The sequence below is a fragment of the Bactrocera tryoni genome, chromosome 2, assembly GCF_016617805.1.
Source record: "Bactrocera tryoni isolate S06 chromosome 2, CSIRO_BtryS06_freeze2, whole genome shotgun sequence".
Taxonomy (NCBI): Eukaryota; Metazoa; Arthropoda; class Insecta; order Diptera; family Tephritidae; genus Bactrocera; species Bactrocera tryoni.
The window spans coordinates 28,551,543-28,572,643 of record NC_052500.1 but is presented as its reverse complement, the minus strand read 5'-3'; the positions used below and the strand labels follow the sequence as shown (position 1 = coordinate 28,572,643).

Sequence of the window (21,101 nt, the reverse complement as noted above, 5' to 3'; positions counted from 1 at the left end):
TGATTGAAATGCCTCTTTAATTGGCAAGTAAACAAACATATAAAAATATACACATACATACACACACATATGGCACTTGTGTAGTTGTGAAGTAAATGGGGACTGTCAGCTAATAACTGATCAAATATGTGTTTACAAAGTCACATGCATGCTTTATGATAAGACGACAATCTGGCGGATCGAGTGCCCCGTGCCGCTGGACGAGGGCGGGGCGCTACAAATGCGATTATTCTATTTCTCAAACGCCGTACGTTTGGGCGCTGATAGTGGAGGTCAATTGGCTGCTGTTGTTGTTCATGTTGTTTTTGTTGTTGTTGTTGCGCTCATTATAATATGCGATAGACCGTTGTTTCAATAGAGCGCGGAGATTATGGTTCAGCAAACGCATTTCTAGTAAACAAGTTCATACATATAAACACATTTGTATGCACATATGTATGGCAGCCACAATAATATAAAAATAATAATAACATAAACTTTTTAATTACAGCCAATTAATATTATCAGTTTAAAGCCAACGAAGCGCGGGCATACTGTGGATCTGTAAAAGCCTTAGCAGCGGAAGGGGTCATTATAGGCCTGCAAAGGCAGGGCCGTGTATATATATATAATTAACAATGTTGTGTACAAAAAAATAATAAAAATATAATACACTTCACAAATAACAACGCTTTTCATACAAAGATTTGATTTTGATCGGATAGTTTGTAAGGCGGCTATGTGATGTAGTAGTCCGATCTGAACAATTTCTTCGGATATTGTTGCTTTGCTTTGGATAATAATCGGTGCCAAATTTCATGCAGATATCTCATCTACTAAGAAAGTTTTCCATACAAGGACTTGATTTTGATCTTACAGTTTGTATGACAGCTATATGCTATGGTGGTCCGATCTGAACAATTTCTTCGGAGATTTTTGGTTTGCTTTGGATAATAATCCGGTGCAAATTTCATGCAGATATCTCATCTACTAAGAAAGTTTTCCATACAAGCACTTGATTTTGATTGCTCAGTTTGTATGACAGCTATATGATATAGTGGTCCGATCTGAACTATTTCTTCAGAGATTGTTGCTTTGCTTTGGATAATAATCCGAACCAAATTTCATGAAGATATCCCACCAAACTCAAAAGTTTTCCATACAAGGACTTGATTTTGAACGTTCAGTTTGTATGACAGCTATATGCTATAGTAGTTCTATCTGAACAATTTCTTCGGAGATTTTTGGTTTGCTTTGGATAATAATCTGTGCCAAATTTCATGCAGATATCCCACCAAACTCAAAAGTTTTCCATACAAGGACTTGATTTTGAACGTTCAGTTTTTATGACAGCTATATGTAATGGTGGTCCAATATCGGTGGTTTTAACAAATGAGCAGCTTTTTGGGGAGAGATGGGCCTGTGCAAAATTTCAGACCGATGTGATGTATAAAGACAGACGAACAAGTCAAAATCGACGACGTCTCTCACGTTTCGTTCTGCATGTTATAGCATTGACAGACGGCAGCGTTAAACCTGATTAATTGCATTTTTCGGGATTAATTCAGGAGTTACCACAGCTAACTCCGTTGCTGAATTCAAAAATAACTCTCAAAATTTTAGGGAGTTTGTGAGATTTTCGTTGGCAACATTGTTAAAAATGGCCAATTTTCATCTATTGTGAACGAAATACAAGCAACCCTGACAGCTGTTTATCAAATTCTCAATATAATACCAATAAAACTTCTATGTTATGATGCAGTTTTAAAAATAATGTGTTGATATGCTTTTGTAATAAAAAATGGTTTGGTAAAAATTGGTCGGCTAACAACCGTAATGTTTATCTTCTATAAATTTTCATTGAAAATATTATGAAAAGGACAATGAGCTGTTTATGAGAGTTTCAAACTCGTATAGCTGCCGTCTGTCACCTACAAATTTGGATCTGATTAAGTGCGCAGTTAATCCGGATTAACGCTGCCGTCTGTCAAGGCTATTACGAACTTCGTGGCAAACTTAAAACACCCTGTTCTGGGTATATAAACAACTAATGGCAAATTTTAATAAGCAGCAAATAATATTATCTTTACGCCACTTATAAATTTTATTGTTTACAAATAAAATCGGAGCATCATACTGATATAGTATGTATGTAAGAAAGTATGTTCGAAGGTTCGTAAACTGGAGTGCAAGGCAAATGTTGATTTAGAACAAAATACGTACTTAAAAATGTTCATCATAGATATCGAAGTGAGGCCGAAAAGTTAGTTCGTTGCAGTGGAAAGTGGCGATAAAATCAGTTTTAATCAAATGGACTCAGTAGCAAGCGGATTTAATTGGCTTAATATTGCATTAACGTTTTCCATAAGAGTTTTCGAGCAGCCGTTTGACTTTATACCTTATTTGTATATTGGGCAATCTGTATATAATTCATTTAATTAATCAATATATCATTAACAGAAATAGTTGCTCTATTGATTTTCTGGGAAAAGCTGTTAAAAATAATCGTCAGTTTCTCGTTATCTCATTAATTGTTCTCCTTTTTTTTGACTCCTAAGCCCCCTTTCCGTAGACCAGGTCACATATATTGTAATAACAAAACTGGATAAAATCGGCCTAAATATATTTCCGATTCCCATATTCCTTATATAAGAATTACGGTTGGCTTTGTACCGTATATATGGCGGCAATTCGCACTCGAGGGACATTTACGGTAGCAGCTTTAATCATAGTTTTATCCCACAAAGTTTTCACGATTTTTTCAAGTGTAAGCACCGCATTGAAGTAGAAAACAGGTTAAATAGAAAGGTAAATAACGCTGTTGAAACCGGTAAATAACACTAAATAAACAATATAAATCTTGGGGTTTTGGGAAACAAGTGTAATAATACAAATTAAATAAAGTGGTATATTTTTACACAAATAAATATTTGCTATACTAATTTTAATGTAACAGATATTAAGGAAAACAAAGGAAAAAACCGGGAAACGTGATTTAAAAACTTACGAAGATAAGCAAACAAAAAATAATGAAATTACGAAAACAACAAATGGCTATAAACAGAATAGTATAATAAAAGGTGTTGCGTATAATGTAGTTCTTCTCAGAGCACACCAGTAAATCGAACGGAGCTACATATGTAAATTTACCAATTTTTATAAAATATAACAAATTTTTAAATACCTGTTAGTTATAACTTAATATATATTTTTTTATAAATATGCTTATCGTACTCACCCGACATGAAATGCAACAGAATCGATGTAATCGGATACAATACTGGACTGTATGTAATATCGGGGCAATCATAGCCCAATACATTCACGATGCGATCGGCTACCGAACGCCCAGTGCGTGTTAGATGGTAGGTTAGACAGTGAGCGGGATCGACGAAGGCGGGTAACATTATGGGTTTTTCAGAGAGCTCCGTTGTGCCAAAGACCTGAAATTAAGAATGAAAGTTAAGCACTTATCACTCAGTCACAAAAATGTATTAGGACCAATATACGAGCTTTTCGGACTACCTGCATGAAAAATTCAGCGGGTCAGAGCGAAAAATGAATGGAAAATTGCATGTCATAAGGTTGTCAAAAATCTCCCTTCCGTCTTTTGAATTTCACGGCTGTGTATAAAGCGCTACAGAGCTCGTATCTGGCAATACTATACAACCTTGAAAGGTCCTGACATAACCTACAAAACGACGCCATGCATGATTAGTTTGGATGTTGCATTCAACAGTTATAGACGTGTAAACGTGGAGTTCACCAACGCCGAAATTCGCGCTATTTTAAAGTTTTCCTTCGTTAAAGGCACATCCTCTAGAGAAACGTTTCGTGAGATTAAGCGTGTTTTGGGGGATGGTACTCTATCACTTCGAACTGCGGAGAAATGGTTTCGACGATTCAGAGCGGCTGAAAACGACATCATGAATAAGTCAGCCGACGGAAGACCTGTGACAACAACTTCCGATCAAATCATGGAAAACATCGAGTCAAACCGGCATATGGCATCTCCTGACATCGCCTAGAAGATGGCAGTTAGTCACCAAACCATTTTAAACCATCTGCAGAAGGCTGGATACACAAAAAAGATTGATGTTTGGGTGCCACAAGATTTGACGCAAAAAAACCTTCTGGACCGAATCAACGCCTGCGATATGCTGCTGAAACGGAACGAACTCGACCCATTTTTAAAACGGATGGTGACTGGGGACGAAAAATTGAACACATACGACAATATCAAGCGAAAACGGTCGTGCTCGACAGCCGGTGAATCGTCCCAAACAGTGGCCAAGCCGGGATTGACGGCCAGGAAGGTTTCGCTGTGTGTTTGGTGGGATTGGAAGGGAATCATTCACTATGAGCTGCTCCCATATGGTCAGAGCTTAATTCTACCATCTACTGCGAACAACTGGACCGCTTGAAACAGGCGATCGACCAGAAGCGTTCAAAATTGGCCATCAGGAAGGGTGTTGTGTTCCACCAGGACAACGCCAGATCACACACTTCGTTGATGACTCGTCAGAAGCTACGGAAGCTCGGATGGGAGGTTTTATCGCATCCACCATATAACCCGGACATAGCGCCAAGTGATTGCCACCTGTTCCTGTCCATGGTGAGCGCCCTTGTTGGTGTAAAGTTGAACTCAAAAGAGGCTTGTGAAACATGGCTGTCCGAGTTCGTCGCAAATAAGGAGGGGGCTTCTACTAAATCCGATCACTCTAACACTTTTTATAAAGCATTGAATAAGAAGCAAAAAAGCGGAAGGGAGAGATTTGGCAACCTAAAATATGGTTTCTAGCAATAAACAGATTGTTTTTCGGTCTTTAAAAAGCCAAAGAGCAATGACCAAGAATTTTGATTTAGTATAAAGATAAGAGTATGTTTAAAAAATGCTTCCGGCTGACCTTATGTTTCAAAAACTGGGGCCGTATGTCAGAAACAATGCACCGCATATTCTATTCCAAGACGTCAATAATCTCGAGCTTATCTGCATAGAGCGTGGAAAGCCACCCCAGGCCCATCTTGTTGGAGCCTAAGGTGGTCCACGTCAACAACTTTCACTTCAGGCATAAAAGTCATTAATCATGGATCTATTAGTTCCCCGTTGAATGAACTTATTGACTGCTTCATTTTTAAAGGAAAATATGTAGATCAGTAATTCCCTCTAACCATAGAGTATACCAAACATTGGCTTTTTGAGGATGTAAGGGTGTCTCAACAATGCCTTGTGGATTATCATCACTCCAAATGCGACAATTTGTTAACGTGCCCATTCAGCCAGAAGTGAGCTTTATCGCTGAACAAAATTTTGGGGAAAATCCGGATCAGTCGACATCTGGCTTTGAGCTTAACCAACCTGGGACATGAGTAAGTCTATTCATTATGAAATGGCAAACCAAAATGAGTATAAGTAAATCAAGAAACAACCAAACGACCAACTCCGAAAAAAGTATTGACTCATTGAAAACCACAGCTAAAGAAAGCGTCCTTAAATTCCGGGTCTCTGTATCTTGATATAGAAATTTATAATCTGGTTCACTTTTTCTTACCTGATGCACCATGTCCCAATAGAAACCATCCAACATATTCTGCTTCGTCTGATGTTGAGCGCATAGTGCTGGCCACAATTGTGCACGAATGGGCGAATTAATAGGCCATGAATTCTCACGTAGAATACTCTTCACATCACGCTTCTTGCCCTGCTGGAGCAGCTGTTGGATTTCAGTGAACGAACGCAAGGCCGGCTCTTTGCCTACAATATAGCAGATAAATCAAGAATATAGTAATTGCAGTGCGAATTACAAAACAGAAGTGTAGTATATAGTAATTAGAAATATTGCTAATGAATACATAAGATGCACATCATTGAGGTAGGTCTTACGAGAGTTTAGTTGAAATTTCACAATAAGAAATTTATTTGTTTATGCAACAGCCATAGATCACTTTATTTTGCATTACTTAAACTATCTTCGTAAGAACGCATGCCATTGGAATGTACGCGCATTGGTTTCGAGTAGGGCGTGTCTACAAAAATAGATTTCATGAGTGCTGTTTTGACACATTCCAAAAGCGCGATGGTGTCAACACACTTAAGCTGATGAGATTAGAAATATTGCGTTGGTCAGATGGTAATTAGAATATTATCGGTGAACGTCAAGAGGTAAAAAAAATCGGCTCTAAAAACACTGCAAATTACTCATAAAGTGCTATTACTTATTATTATTCAAAATATTTTTGTTTTGTAATATTTATTTACAAATTAATTGGGGAATTGTCTAGCTTGTTGGACGCAAACAACTCAAAATAAAAGCTTTACCGAAAAAGCATCAAAATTGCGAAGACAAAATGTGTCTAATTCCAACACCAGATTTCAAGATTAAATGTCAACTGCGATCCATATCCACATATGGTTGATAGGTATAATAAAAATATATATTAAATAGATGAAGATAATAAAAATAAAATAAAAAACATTTGTCATTTACGGACAATTGTTAGACATGTCGTTCGTCATATGCAAATCCAGAAAAATTCGCAAATAATGAAATCATAGAAGCATGACATTCGAAAACTGCGTCAAAGTCTTGACGTTTAAGCAATCGATTTTTTTTTTGTGGACGTGACTCTTATCACATGCACAGTGGCTCTCGCAGAGCATACAGAAGTACATAAATTTATACGTGTATTAACCGTGCACAAACAAGGCTTGGGGGTGTGTATGACGTTGATAAAAGTATGGCACATACATACAAATATACTTAAGTATGAACATATGCATGTATATATGTATAATTTAATGTATTAGACAATTAAACTATTTGCACTGTTTATAGGCAAAGAAATTAATTCGATGCGCAAGATTGTTTAATTAACTGTGAAATTTAGAAAGTAGTGAGCCACTTAGAAGGGAAGATTGGGTGAGTCAATGGCACTTAGTAAGTAGTAAGATTTTTCATCTTTACACTCAAATATGGCGAGTAATAAATTCGAATTCTAAATATATGCACATACATATGTACTTTGGTTTGTTAGAACCCAGTGGGGAAACATAAAAATATTGCTGACCGAAAGTCCGACAAATAGGAGACTTGTACGAAGTGTGATGAGCTATTTTATTTGAGATTGGCTGTGATCTAGAGACTGATCGCAACTGCTTTTGCTTGTTTTTTAACTTAACAAAATTACGGTCTCAGGAAAATTGTTTTGCCAAATTATCGGAGAAAATTAACTGTTAATTGTTAAAACAATCGGAATTAAAGAATACTTCGATCAGACGCAAGTTTTTTATGTTTTCAAAAAGGTGTAGAAATTTCGTTGAATTCTACTGAACGGTTGCCGAGTTACTATGGTCAGGTTATCAGAAAAAAGCAACTGCCAACTGTTTAAAAAAATCGGAATTAAAGAATACTTCGATCAGACACTAGTTTTTCATGTTTTCAAAAAAGTGTAGAAATTTCGTTGAAGTCTGCTGAACGGTTGCCGAGTTACTATGGTCAGGTTAACAGAAAAAAGCTACTGTCAACTGTTTAAAAAAATCAGAATAAAGAAAAATTTTGTTAAACACTAGTTTTTCATGTTTTTAATAAGCTGTACGAATTTCATTGAAATCTACTGAGTGGTTTTCGAGTTACTATGGTCAGGTTATCAGAAAAATGCAACTGTCAACTGTTTCAGAAAATCGGAATAAATAAAAACTTTGTTAAACACTAGTTTTTCATGTTTTTAATAAGGTGTACAAATTTCATTGAAGTCTACTGAGCGGTTTTCGAGTTACTATGGTCACCAGTTCAAAAAACGCATTTAAAGTTTAATTTTCGCTTTGCCGGTAGTTTGCAGCTGCTGCTAGCTTCTTGCTCTCTAACAATCCAAAGCGTCTGAGATCGTTTTTCTAAATATCGCATCACTCGAAAATTATTTCGGATTTGCTTAAATTTTTTAAAAAATATTTTAAAAATATTATATAATATATTGCAAACAACATCGAATTTTATTTTTAATTTCTGGTTACCCCTAACTCCACAACGAACACTTTCAGATGAATCAGACATTATATAAAGTTTAAAATATACAAAAAGTACACTTTAAGACTTTTAAATCCCTACTGAAATGTCCAAATACCACGAAACCAGATTTCAGAAGCTAAAAACAAATTCCAGCGAATTAATAACAAGCCCAGTAAAAATCAATGGAAAATTTTAGTCGCTGTGTGAATTTTATAGTTTTATAACGGAGAGTCAAAATTCATGTGGTGGTATGAAGGCGGTGAGTTCCCTGTGTTAGATGTTAAAATTCCCCAAACAATTTATGATGGTTTCAAACCGGCGCTCCGTGGTGTGCTAATATCTTTACCTGAGAATAAAATTACATACAAGTATGTACATACAGACTATGCAGACGGCGTCACCACATATCCAAATAAATGGAGCAAGTGCAAATATTATAAAGATAAATTTAGTAGAAAATTTATAACACGATTGATTTGTGCCCAACCAAAATTACATAAAAGTTAAATTTTTTATCTTAAATAGCTGAGTAAACGCTTTATGATCGAACAAAAGCTGTACCTAGTATGTACATTAGAGTGGGTCGATTTACAGGGAAGCAAAAACCATCACGTATGCATGAAATGCTCTGCGGATCATTCTGAGCAACTTTACCTTCTTACCCTTCATTATTTTTGGCGTAGGCTCCTCTTACGTGGTTATAGCCGATAGGACACAACCGCCTTAGGCTTTGCTTTGCTTTGGGGAATACAAAAATAATTTCGTCAGTTTTTGAGATATTCGTATGAAATTTAGTACGTAGGTGAATTTTGATATTTTATTGATCATTTGTCGGAATTGGCTAGATCGAAAAACTATATCGCCCTAAAAATTGCTGACTCGAAACTGGTTTTAGACACATAGTCTCTTAAGCACAGTAACTCAAAATGGGCCGTAGAAAAAAATCGAGCCGCTCTAATGTACAAACATGTGTATGACTCTATGTACATAAATACATACATACGAGCACATGTCCACATGTGTGCTGACAAACAATTATCGGACCTGGGGTATTGTCATATGCAGCGGCTAGATTGATTGCTGATGGAGTTATCATTCGAGCGCTGATACAATTTTTTTTATTGATATACATGTGGTACTTACGATATAAAACTGTGAAGTGTTAAGGCATGCACATATGAGTAGGTCCATAAATATATACATAAGTATATATATATATAGTATGTATATGGTACATATAGTACTCGCGTATTTACTAAGTGAAGTTGAAGTATTTTTCATGTCAATAGTGATAAAATAATATTAAAGAAAACTTTGAAAATGTTATACATATATCTATGTACTTATTCTTTTTCTTCCTTATAGGCGTAGTAACCGCGTAAGCGATTTGGAGTTAACAACAGCGCGCCAGTCATACTTTCTTTGTTCTTTGGCGCCAATTGCAGATTTCAAGGGTTCTTTATCTTTCTCTGCTCCCCCAACGGGTATTGCGTCGAATACTCTTGGAGCTGAAATGTTTTCATTCATACGGCCGGCATAACCTAGCCAGCGTAGCCGATGTTTCTTAATTCGCTGAACTACATATGTCAATGTCGTCGTATAACTCGTACAGCTCATCGTTCCATCGACTGCGGTATTCGCCGTTGCCAAAGCGCAAAGGACCATAAGTTTTCCTCATAACCTTTCGCTCGAAAACTCGTAACGCCGACTCATCAGCTGTTGTCATCGTCCATGCCTTAACACCATATATCCGTAGCATGAGGGACTAATAGAGTTTGGTCTTTGCTCGTCGAGAGAGAAACTTACTTCTCAATTGCCTACTCAGTCCAAAGTAGAACCTTTTGGCAAGAGTTATTATGCGTTGGCGCAAAGCTAAACGAAATGGAAAATTGTTCTCTTTGTGCAGGTATTTTCAAGAAAATTTGGCATTCATATTGTCCAAGGCAACGCTATAATCTTCGAATATACTAAAGTTCTTATACGGTAACTATTTTCTTTGTAAAGGGTATTATTTCGTTTTTTCTTGTAATTTACTGACGTTCACAAAGCAAACTTTGTTCTACTAGAACAACGTAAACGTAAGTATTTATATTGCTCACTTGCTTATTTTATTATTTATGACTAATTAGTTAAATGATTTTTGATCGATTGACAACTTCATATCTGCATATGTATGTACATATGTACGTTTGTCAGCTGAGCGTCACAATCACACGCCGGCGTTATCACTTGATTTATGATATAAACAAAACTCAATTGGGGCATTTCGTCGACTGCTTTGTACATATTGTGTGCATTGATAACCAACACTATTGTGATTAGAATTAACAGTTATACATATGTATATACATATGTATATTTGCGCATAAACTCATAAACTGGCATGTGATTTTACCGTTGGGTTAATTTGTACATTTGTGTTAATATGTTTGTCAACTATTTATGAAGGCAAAACGATTTCGCTTGATTTTCGAGTGTTTTGCAAAATGATTGATTTCAGCAATAAATGCAGATTACTATAATTATTATAAATGCTGTGCTAGTTAGCGGTTATTACTGCAAATGGCTTATAAAAACTAGTAATCTCTAATACTTTCATGAAATCAAGGGAAATCGACCTATAAATAAACCAATCAATTAGACAGATAAAGCAAAAAAAAAATATTTTTGGATGTAATACATTGGAAGCGAAAGATCATTGACAGATGATTTAAGGTCAGAAAAAAGTAGTGGGATCACGGGAACCTAGCCTAGCTCAAGCTTAGTCTAACACAACGACTTTCAAAAAATAATGAAACACAAGATGCGTTAGGACCAAACCAATTTTATTACTACACCTGTTATATAACTACCCATTTCTGTTTGAAACCATATAGAACTCGCATCAATATGTAGATCGCACAAGGTTCCTCGCATGAAAGGGTTCTAGCATGATCATCGGCTTGTGTGCTGATGCCAAGACTGCTAGAGATAAAGATTACGCCAAGCTTTTATCATTACTTGTTTTGAGTTTAGGCTGTGACAGCTGTGACAAAGAATCTTGCAACCAAATACAAGCGGTGCCGTAATAAAGTTTAGTTTTAAAAGAGACAGAAAAACTGCTTACAAATTACATGCCATTTGACAGCAGCGACTCATAGAAACCTTAACAGAAAAGTTATCGCTTTAGGGTAACTAATTGATCGGTTATTTTACCTATATGTGACTGCATGGAAGTTATTGGCGCAGCTGGGACTCATATAAACCTTAACAGAAATGGTAGCGCTTTAGGGTAACTAATTGATCGGTTATTTTACCTATATGTGACTGCATGGAACTTATTGGCGCAGCTGGGACTCATAGAAACCTTAACAGAAACGCTAGCGCTTTAGGGTAACTAATTGATCGGTTATTTTACCTATATGTGACTGCATGGAAGTTATTGGCGCAGCTGGGACTCATAGAAACTTTAAAAGAAACGGTAGCGCTTTAGGGTAACTAATTGACCAGTTATTTTACCTATATGTGACTGCATGGAAGTTTTTGTCGTATTCTTTAACTGATTTGATAGTACATATTTTATCACTTTGTCTTACTACAAGTATATAACGGTATAACAGCAAAGTCAAATTAATAGGTCAAAAACCAAAAGGGGAAAGATTTGATTAAAAAACAAGTAAGGAAGGGCTAAGTTCGGGTGCCACCGAACATTTTATACTCTCGCATGGTAAAGTGATAATCGAGATTTCATTATACGTCATTTACATATTTTTCAAATACCGTATTTTTGTAAAGTTTTATTCCGCTATCATCATTGGTTCCTAATGTACTAATATTATACAGAGAAGGCATCAGATGGAATTCAAAATAGCTTTATATTGGAAGAAGGCGTGGTTGTGAACCGATTTCACCCATATTTCGTACATGTCATCAGGGTGTTAAGAAAATATTATATACTGAATTTCATTGAAATCGGTCTAGTAGCTCCTGAGATATGGTTCTTGGTCCATAAGTGGGCGGCGCCACGCCCATTTTCAATTTTTAAAAAAAGGCTGGGTGCAGCTTCCTTCTGCCACTTCTTCTGTAAAATTTAGTGTTTCTGACGTTTTTGTTAGTCGGTTAACGCACTTTTAGTGATTTTGAACATAACCTTTGTATGGGAGGTGGGCGTGGTTATTATCCGATTTCTTCCATTTTTGAACTGTATATAGAAATACCTGAAGAAAACGACTCTGTAGACTTTGGTTGACATAGCTATAGTAGTTTCCGAGATATGTACAAAAAACTTAGTAGGGGGCGGGGCTACGCCCACTTTTCCAAAACAATTGCGTCCAAATATGCCCCTCCCTAATGCGATCCTTTGTGCCAAATTTCACTTTAATATCTTTATTTATGGCTTAGTTATGACAGTTTATATGTTTTCGGTTTCCGCCATTTTGTGGGCGTGGCAGTGGGCCGATTTTGCCCATCTTCGAACTTAACCTTCTTATGGAGCCAAGGAATACGTGTACCAAGTTTCATCATGATATCTCAATTTTTACTCAAGTTACAGCTTGCACGGACGGACGGACAGACGGACGGACGGACGGACAGACGGACGGACGGACGGACAGACGGACGGGACGGACGGACAGACGGACGGACAGACGGACGGACAGACAGACATCCGGATTTCGACTCTACTCGTCGCCCTGATCACTTTGGTATATATAACCCTATATCTGACTCTTTTAGTTTTAGGACTTACAAACAACCGTTATGTGAACAAAACTATAATACTCTCGTTAGCAACATTGTTGCGAGAGTATAAAAATTCGGCGCAATAGTCAAAGGATGCATGCAGAATGTAGAACAAATAAATGAAAAAATTAAACATTTTCAAAATAAAAATTCTTGGAAATTTTACGTGAGAACAAGTTTCAAGCATAACTCAACAACAGGCATCACGAGTTTTAAAATTTGCGACTCGTCAACTTAAAATTTCGTAAGAAATATCGTTCCCGACAGAAAAGACTTACTAAAATGCGAAAATTCCGTTGAAACGTCTTAAACTTATTAAGACAGGTCTGCTTTTTAACGAAATATACTTATATCATGCAATACTGACCACACTGGAACCTACAAAATCTTTATGTTCTATATAGGTTGTCAAAAAAGTCTTGCGGTATTTTCGCTAGTTGGCGCTGAAAGCGCGTAGTTCTAGTTTTATTCGTCGCATCGGGTCATGCTATACCCTTTTGGAAAGCTCATTTCACGCGCTAACACGTGTTTGATTGATTGTCGTTTCTTTTAAGTTGTTCGTGAGTTATAGCGTCGCAAACATGGAGCAAAATAAAGAGAAAATACGGCATATTTTACAGTACTACCAGGATAAAGGCAAAAATGCATCTCAAGCCGCCAATAAAATTTGTGCAGTTTATGGACCCGATACAGTTGCCATTTCACCGCACAACGATGGTTTCAACGTTTTCGTTCTGGCGTAGAAGTGGTCGAAGATGCGCCACGCTCCGGAAGGCCTGTTGTCGAAAATTGCGATAAAATGGCTGAATTAGTGGAAAGAGACCGGCATAGTAGCAGCCGTAGCATCGGTCAAGAGCTGGGCATGAGTCATCAAAAATTCATTTCAATTTCAATAAAAAAAAAAATTCAATAAAAATACCGCAAGACTTTTTTGACAAACCATTATTATGCTAAGTACCTAACTTTAGAGACCGCATAATAGAACTTTTATTGTACTAAACAATGAATTTTTTTCTGTAGAAATGAGTCAATTGCCATTCATGACATTCAAATGACGCATATATCTGTCACAGAATGACGTTTGGGTTATTTAAAATTGACACTTAGTCGGGGATTTGCTCAAACACATATGTAAGTCTGAAGCCAGAAACTCCAAATTTTTTATGATCTCAAGCTCAAAGAGTAATAATAACATTTTAAGGTAATTTTTGATGGCGTTCTGAGATTTCAGGGTTCTAGTATCGGCAAGCATACATTTAATCGAAGAGCAAGCTGCCCAGGGACAAAGCGTTATGTACTCAAAGAGAGGGGATTTCCGTTGCTCAAGGTACTCAATTTAAATAAAACAAATGAGATTGCAATATAAAATAGTTTGGTTAATATATTATATTAATACTTTTCAAATACCATCTCAATATAAAATTCTGTTTGCGCCTAAGTGGCAACAATGTTGATCATCAAATGACTATATAGTATATGAAAAAAACAGGGTTTTATGAGCCAAGCAAAATTGTATAATACAAAATATTTACTTTTTAACTATTTTTTTTTTCACTTTTCAACTACTTTTTGCTCAACTTGCGAATTAGCCGCTCGCAATAGCACCAGATCGCTAAATGATTTGTGAAATATCACACCCCTACATTAAGCCAACCGGCGAGTTAGTCAGACATGCCGGCTGACAGTTAACGCATGACACCAGCTTCACAAGCGAATCGAGTGATTTAAAAGTCATTGCTTTGTAGAGTCGTAACCGAGCACGCTGCCCGCTCGAGGCAGTATAATTAAAACTAGTGCTGCTTACAACGTTTCGTGGGCGCGAATGCACAAGATCGTTTACTTTCGCGGCGATTAACCGCAAGTTGCACTTCGCTACGCAGCCGCAGCGTACGTAATGTGTACTCGCCCTCCCCTCTCCCAAACAAACGAAAATTAACAAAGTAATGTCATATAGGAATTTACACTTATTTTCTAAATATATGAGCTATGTGTGTGTGCGTCTGTATTTACATATAAATTATTTATACTATAGTGGCATATACATATGTACATATATTGAAACCGCTAAATATGATTTTTTTTTACTTTTATTGCTTTAATTGCATTGTGTGATTATTTCACCGTTGTCAGATTACAAAATTTCTATAATGCACTATTTCAAGTGATTCTTGTTGTTGCATTTTGTTGTTAATCGGTATTTTCAATTTGCACTTTTTTCAATCATTTTTGTTTGTTTTGCCACACAATTTGCCCAAGAGCAGTTATTAGCATGCTAAGTATCATTTTATTATGTCATTAAGGTAACTCAAATTTGCATGTAAAAAATCGTTTCCACTTAACCGAGTTAAGCTGATCAAATTACAACAGCAAGCGAGGAATTATAGAATTAAAAAACAAAAAAAAAACGAAAACGAAAACAAACACGAAAAGCTAAACTGAGGCAGACAAGTCACAACAGTACAAATGTAAATAAACACAGATCTACTATATACATAGTATGTATGTAATACGGTATACATGTCCACATAACGGATGATCCAAGTAGAGGCACCTTTTTGAATAACCTTTTTTTGACAGATCACGCGTCAATCGTGTCAAGTTGTCGTACGATATCGCTTCGCTCTATGGGCTCTTGAAAAGTTCCAAGAAGATCCCACGTTTTTAAGCCAAATTTCGTTTAGCGGTGAGGTCCACTTTTGGCTCAATGGGCATATAAAACAGTAAAATCGCCGCATTTGGGATCTGAGGAGATTCAAGAACTGCCATTTCATCGAGAAAAAACAACGGTGTGTGACGGTGGAATCATCGGTCCATATTTCTTCAAAAATGATGCCGGTAGCAACGTAACCGTCAATGGTGACCGTTATCGCCACTTGATAACCGACTATTTGATGCCTGAAATTGAACCTCGTGATCTCGGCAATATTTGGCTTCAACTAGACGGCGCCACTTCCCACACATCGCATCAATCAATGGATTTATTGAGAGAACATTTTGGTGAGCAGATAATTTCACGTTTTGGGCCGGTCGATTGGCCAACAAGATCATGTGATATTAAATCGTTAAGACTCTTTCCTGTAAGGATATGTAAAGTCTACAGTCTAAGCGTACAATCCAGCTTTGATTCAGGCCTAGGAGAAAACATCACGAGTGTAATTGCTTGAATAAGTCATCTAAGACGTAGCAACGGCCAACATTTGAAAGAGAAAATCTGCAAAAAATAAATGCCAAAGAATTTTCTTTCGAATGATAATAAACGTTCCCCATTAAATTTGAAAGTTTTGTGTGTTTTCTAAAAGTAGGGAACCTGGAAATAGATCACCCTTTCTAAATCATATAAATCATCAGCGTGACTAGCTGACTCAATTTAACTATTGCGTCTAACAGTCTGTATATAGCCGAGCTGGTCCCTCAGTTTTCGAGTTATCGATCTGAAACTGTGCAAACGCCTGTTACTCTCTAAAAAGCTGCACATTTATCGAAACCGCCAATATCGGACCACTATAACATACAGTTGCAATACAATCTGGACGATCCAACTCAAGTCCTTCTATTAGAAAATTTTTAATTTGACGAGATATCTTCACCTAATTTGGCAGTGATTATTGTCCAAAGTATCACTGTAAATTTCGAAGAAATTATACAGATCGGATCACTTTAGCATATAGCTATCATATCAACTGGTCGATAAAATCAAGTTGAAGATCTTCTCGAGCCCTTTTATATTATAAAAAATGCACTTGAGTAGGGTATTATAGCCGTAGTTAATATTTTTTATTTTTTCTATTTCTATTATAATGGGTTGTCAAAAACGTCTTGCGGTATTTTTATTGATTTTTTTTTTTTTTTTTTTGGAAATTGAAATGAATTTTTGATGACTCATGCCCAGCTCTTGACCGATGCTACGGCTGCTGCTATGCCGGTCTCTTTCGACCAATTCAGCGATTTTATCGCAATTTTCGACGACAGGCCTTCCGGAGCGTGGCGCATCTTCGACCACCTCTACACCAGAACGAAAACCATCGTTGTGCGGAGGAAATGGAAACTGTATCGGGTCCATAAGCTGCACAAATTTTATTGGCGGCTTGAGATGCATTTTTGCCTTTATCGTAGTAGTACTGTAAAATATGCCGTAGTTTCTCTTTATTTTGCTCCATGTTTGCGACGCTATAACTCACGAACGACTTAAAAGAAACGACAATCAATCAAACACGTGTTAGCGCGTGCAATGAGCTTTCCAAAAGGGTATAGCATGACCCGATGCGACGAATAAAACTAGAACTACGCGCTTTCAGCGCCAACTTGCGAAAATACCGCAAGACCTTTTTGACAACCAATATATTATTTTTTTTTGCGATTGGTTAGTTTATAGAGCACTTAATTGAGAGTTTTTTAAACGACACACTTAAGCGCATATCTGTTGTTTAAGTGATAATTGAAAGCTAATTATTACTGACGATTAAGTTATTTAAAAACACTCAAATTAGAAACTTGTTAAAAAACAAACTAATTAAAAAAAAATGTAGAGAGAAGTGGCGAGTATTATCTCTCAGTTAGTTTTACGATTATGGAAATAATGAATATAACCGATTACGCCCACAATTTTATAAAAAAAAATTAATTAAGTATTTTGCCGTTTCGCTGGGGTTGAGCAGTTAAACTACTACACGGGTGCGAGAGTATTATTTTAAGTCTATATAAATTAGGAATTTAAGAACTTTCAAGCTTTAAAAAGTGGAAACAATTGAAGATAGAAAGATAGCAATTTTAACAACATTAACATTAATATTATCTGCAGCACTTGGTTGAATTTAAGGCAATCTTGAAAGGTGCTAACAGTATCTTTTGTGATAATTCCTAATTATGCACACATACTCATATACATATGTATATTTATGGCGTTTTTAATGCTTGATACTTGAGCAACTTTAATCACGTGAGTGTGCAGAGCGCTCTAAGCCAGCAAACATAAAAAAAGACTAATAAAACAAAAACCAAAATACAAAAAAAAAAAAAAAACAAAGACCAAAATACAAAAAAAAAACAACAACAAAAAACCGAAAAAAAAACAAAAGTAAAAGCAAAAGCGCGCAGACAAAAGATTATGTATGAATTTTTTATTTTACTTATCAAAAACCGCAAAATGCAAATCTTTCGAAGCTAAACTGAAAATGGATATAAAATGCTATTTATTGGTTTTGAAACGTCTGCTCTCTTTGCTCGTATGTAAGGCAATAAAATAGCTTAAAAGAAGAAATAAAATAATGTAGAAAATTTCGATTTATTAGTATAAATAAACAGAATAGTATTGGCGGGAATACGATTTGTAGCGACAATTAAAATTTCTGGTTTTGGTTATATTATTTTTACTTATTTTATATTATTATTACTATTTACAAACTCAAGCTCCATGCTAATTCTATGTTGAGAAAAAGGGAGAGATACAACTTATCTAAAGTCAATATTTGCGACTTTTTTTTAGATCATTAAACTGTTACTGATTATCTACAATTTCGACTGAAATTCGGTGTTTACAAGTCACTCAGCGAAATGGATTGTAGATGTTATGAGTTGGAGAGATCCACGAAAAATTGTTAATACCCTACAGTGGTGCATTTATTGTAGCGTAAAAGTGTATAAAAACAACTCTTTATGGATTCTGATATTCAGTTGATTTAGTAGCTGTGTGCTATATTTGTTCACTCCAAACAATTTCTTCGGAAATTGCAGCGATGCATTGGTTAAAAATCTGATTTCTGCGGATCGCTTTATATGACAGCTATGTGCTGTAATAGTTCGATCTGAACAAAATGTTTGAAGATTACAGTGATGCCCGATATAATAATCTAGGCATACATTTCGTGACAATGTATTGGCATACAAAAAAGTTTTTCCTACAAGGGCTGGAGTATCATCGGTCCGTTTGTATTGCAGCTATATGCTATAGTAGTCCGATAATTTTTTGCCTTGGGGAATAAGTCATGCAAAATTTTGTGAATATATCTCGTCATTGAAGAAAGTTTTCCATACAAGCACTTGATTTTGATCATTTAGTTTGTATAACAGCTATATGCTTCCGATCTGCACAATTTCTTGGTAGATTGGACCGCTGCCTCAAGCAATAATTCATGTTTAATTTCGTGAAGATATCTCGGCAAATAAAAAAGTTTTCCATATAAGAACTTGATGCGATCGTTCAGTTTGCATGACAGCTACGTGATATAGTTGTCCGATATCGTCGGTTCCGACAAATTTGCAGCTTACTGGAGTGGAGGGAAAGTGTACAAAATCTAAGATCAAGATCTCAATATCTAGTGGGCGTATATACAGACGGACAGACAGAACGACGTACTTGGCTAAAGCGACTCAGCTCGTCACGTTAATCATTTATATACTTATTTGATAGGATCTCCGACGATTCTTTTTTTACGTTCATCATTTCACTATACTCATATTTTATAGGATCTCCAACGTTTCTTTCTAGGCGTTACAAACATCGTGGAAAGCTTAAGATACCTACTTCAGGGTGTAACAAGGATGAAATTGCTCTTTAAAATAAAAAAAAAATAAAAAGAAATTAAGAAAATAATAAAAAAAAAAAATAAAAAAAAATAAAAAAAAAAATTAAAAAAATTTAAAAAAAAATAAAAAAAAAAAATTAAAAAAATTAAAAAAAAAAAAAAAAAAAAAAAAAAAAAAAAAAAAAAAAAAAATAAAATACAAAAAATAAAATAAAAATAAATAAAAAAAAGATAAAAAAGAAAATTCCAGCTATTTGTTAAATACAACTAACTAATGAATTCAAATTTGAAATAGTCACTAATCAATTCTTCACACATTTCTTTACACAGCTTCAGCTGTACAATGCGCTATGGTGAATATGTTGTTTTCACTAACGAAAAACAGCTGTTCAATATTTGTAAACAAGTTCAAAAATTTTGCGTTGGCAATGCCAAAATTAGGGTTACGTGCAAATATGTAAGGGATGAAACAAATAAGCAACAATGCAACGATAGCAGACATTAAGGCGTTATTTAGAAAAGCTGCTTTATACAAATATGAAAACTTTTTGACTAAAAATCCGTATGAGCCTGAGAAACTCTGATCATTTATGCACAAAATTACCAAAATTACAGTTTACATCTGACAAAGTGCAACGCTGTGTGACAAGCTCCACTTGAATTTTACCTTTTTCCACATTTTCACTTTTGACTTCAAATAAATAATAATATTTTCAAACAAATAAAGAATGACACGAGTGCATTGGGCGATGAGTAAATATCACTGAATAATCTTGACAGTATCTGTGTTGTTTACCTGGGCTAAACTGCCAACAATGGCATTTCGTTGTCATATCTGTGGTGCTGGCCGCAATGAAGAGCGGCATTTCGAAAAATTTATCACATTCTGGATCCACGTAAACACTGCTGCGCCGACTGAAGTTGTCCATGTCGCGCAGAGCAATGATTTTGCCAACCATTTTGCGGCTGTTTTTGTTTAAAACTACTTGATAGAAAAAATTTACCGACACTTAATTGTTAATTTGCAGTTGCTGGGTTGTAAACAAAATTATTTTGCACTTATATCGAAAACACACAAAATACAATTTTTCATAGTTTTCTTCAACGCGAACGTGCAGAATTTCTAACGCGTAAAGCTCATGCTTTTTGGCTTTACTTATCACAATTATTAGCGCGATAGACAGCAGCTCAAAAGTATCTGCAATGTGTAACGGTGTTTAACCTTTCAATTTGCACATTTTCACTACATTTGACTCATGTGCCCCGAGTTCTGTTTCTGTTTTGGTGTTTTTACTGCTTGTTTTTAATTTATTTTTATTAGTTTTTTTATAATTATTTTAATTTTTTAATTATTTTTAATTTTTTAATTATTTATAATTTTTAATCATTTAATTTTTTTAATTATTTTTTAATTTTTAATTATTATTTTTTTTTTTTAATTATTTAATTTTTTTAATTATTTGAATCTTTTTAATTATTTATTTTTTTAAATTTTTTAATTTTAAATTTTTTAATTTTTAATTTTTTAATTTTAATTTTTTAATTACTTAATTTTTAAATTATTTTAAATTTTTTTAATTATTTTAATTTTTTTTTGTTTTCTAATTTTTTTAATAATAATATTTTTTTTTTATTATTTTGCTTTCTATATTATTATTATTTCTTTTTTTTTTGTTAATTAAAATATTTCCTCAATTAGTGTATCTTGTGTCTTCGATCGCTTTGTCGTCGAAAAGTTCAGTTGCCGATTTCGTTCGCCGTTCACTGTCGCATAGGTAATAGGAAAATATTTTCACAAATTAGTTGGTCGCAACAACAACAAGAAGAAAATACTATAGCAAATACTATGCTAAAATGCACAGCACTAATTCGTAGC

The 21,101-nt window shown here is 35.2% G+C and overlaps 1 protein-coding gene across 8 annotated transcripts in view; it reads right to left on the bottom strand.

Annotated features, from left to right (window-relative positions):
* The window catches only part of LOC120767222 (GTPase-activating protein skywalker), a 166,474-nt gene that overhangs the window by 29,472 nt on the left and 115,901 nt on the right, over positions 1-21,101 (bottom strand). For 5 of the 8 annotated variants that reach the window (XM_040093048.1, XM_040093041.1, XM_040093047.1 and 2 more), the window contains exons 4-5: positions 5,532-5,734; positions 3,218-3,422 (exon numbers count right to left, since the gene is read on the bottom strand). In XM_040093048.1, the coding sequence (XP_039948982.1) occupies positions 3,218-3,422; positions 5,532-5,734 (408 nt within the window). Of the gene's footprint in view, positions 1-3,217; positions 3,423-5,531; positions 5,735-20,021; positions 20,521-21,101 lie in introns of those variants that run through there. The other 3 variants (XM_040093049.1, XM_040093040.1, XM_040093046.1) reach the window with 3 other exon arrangements.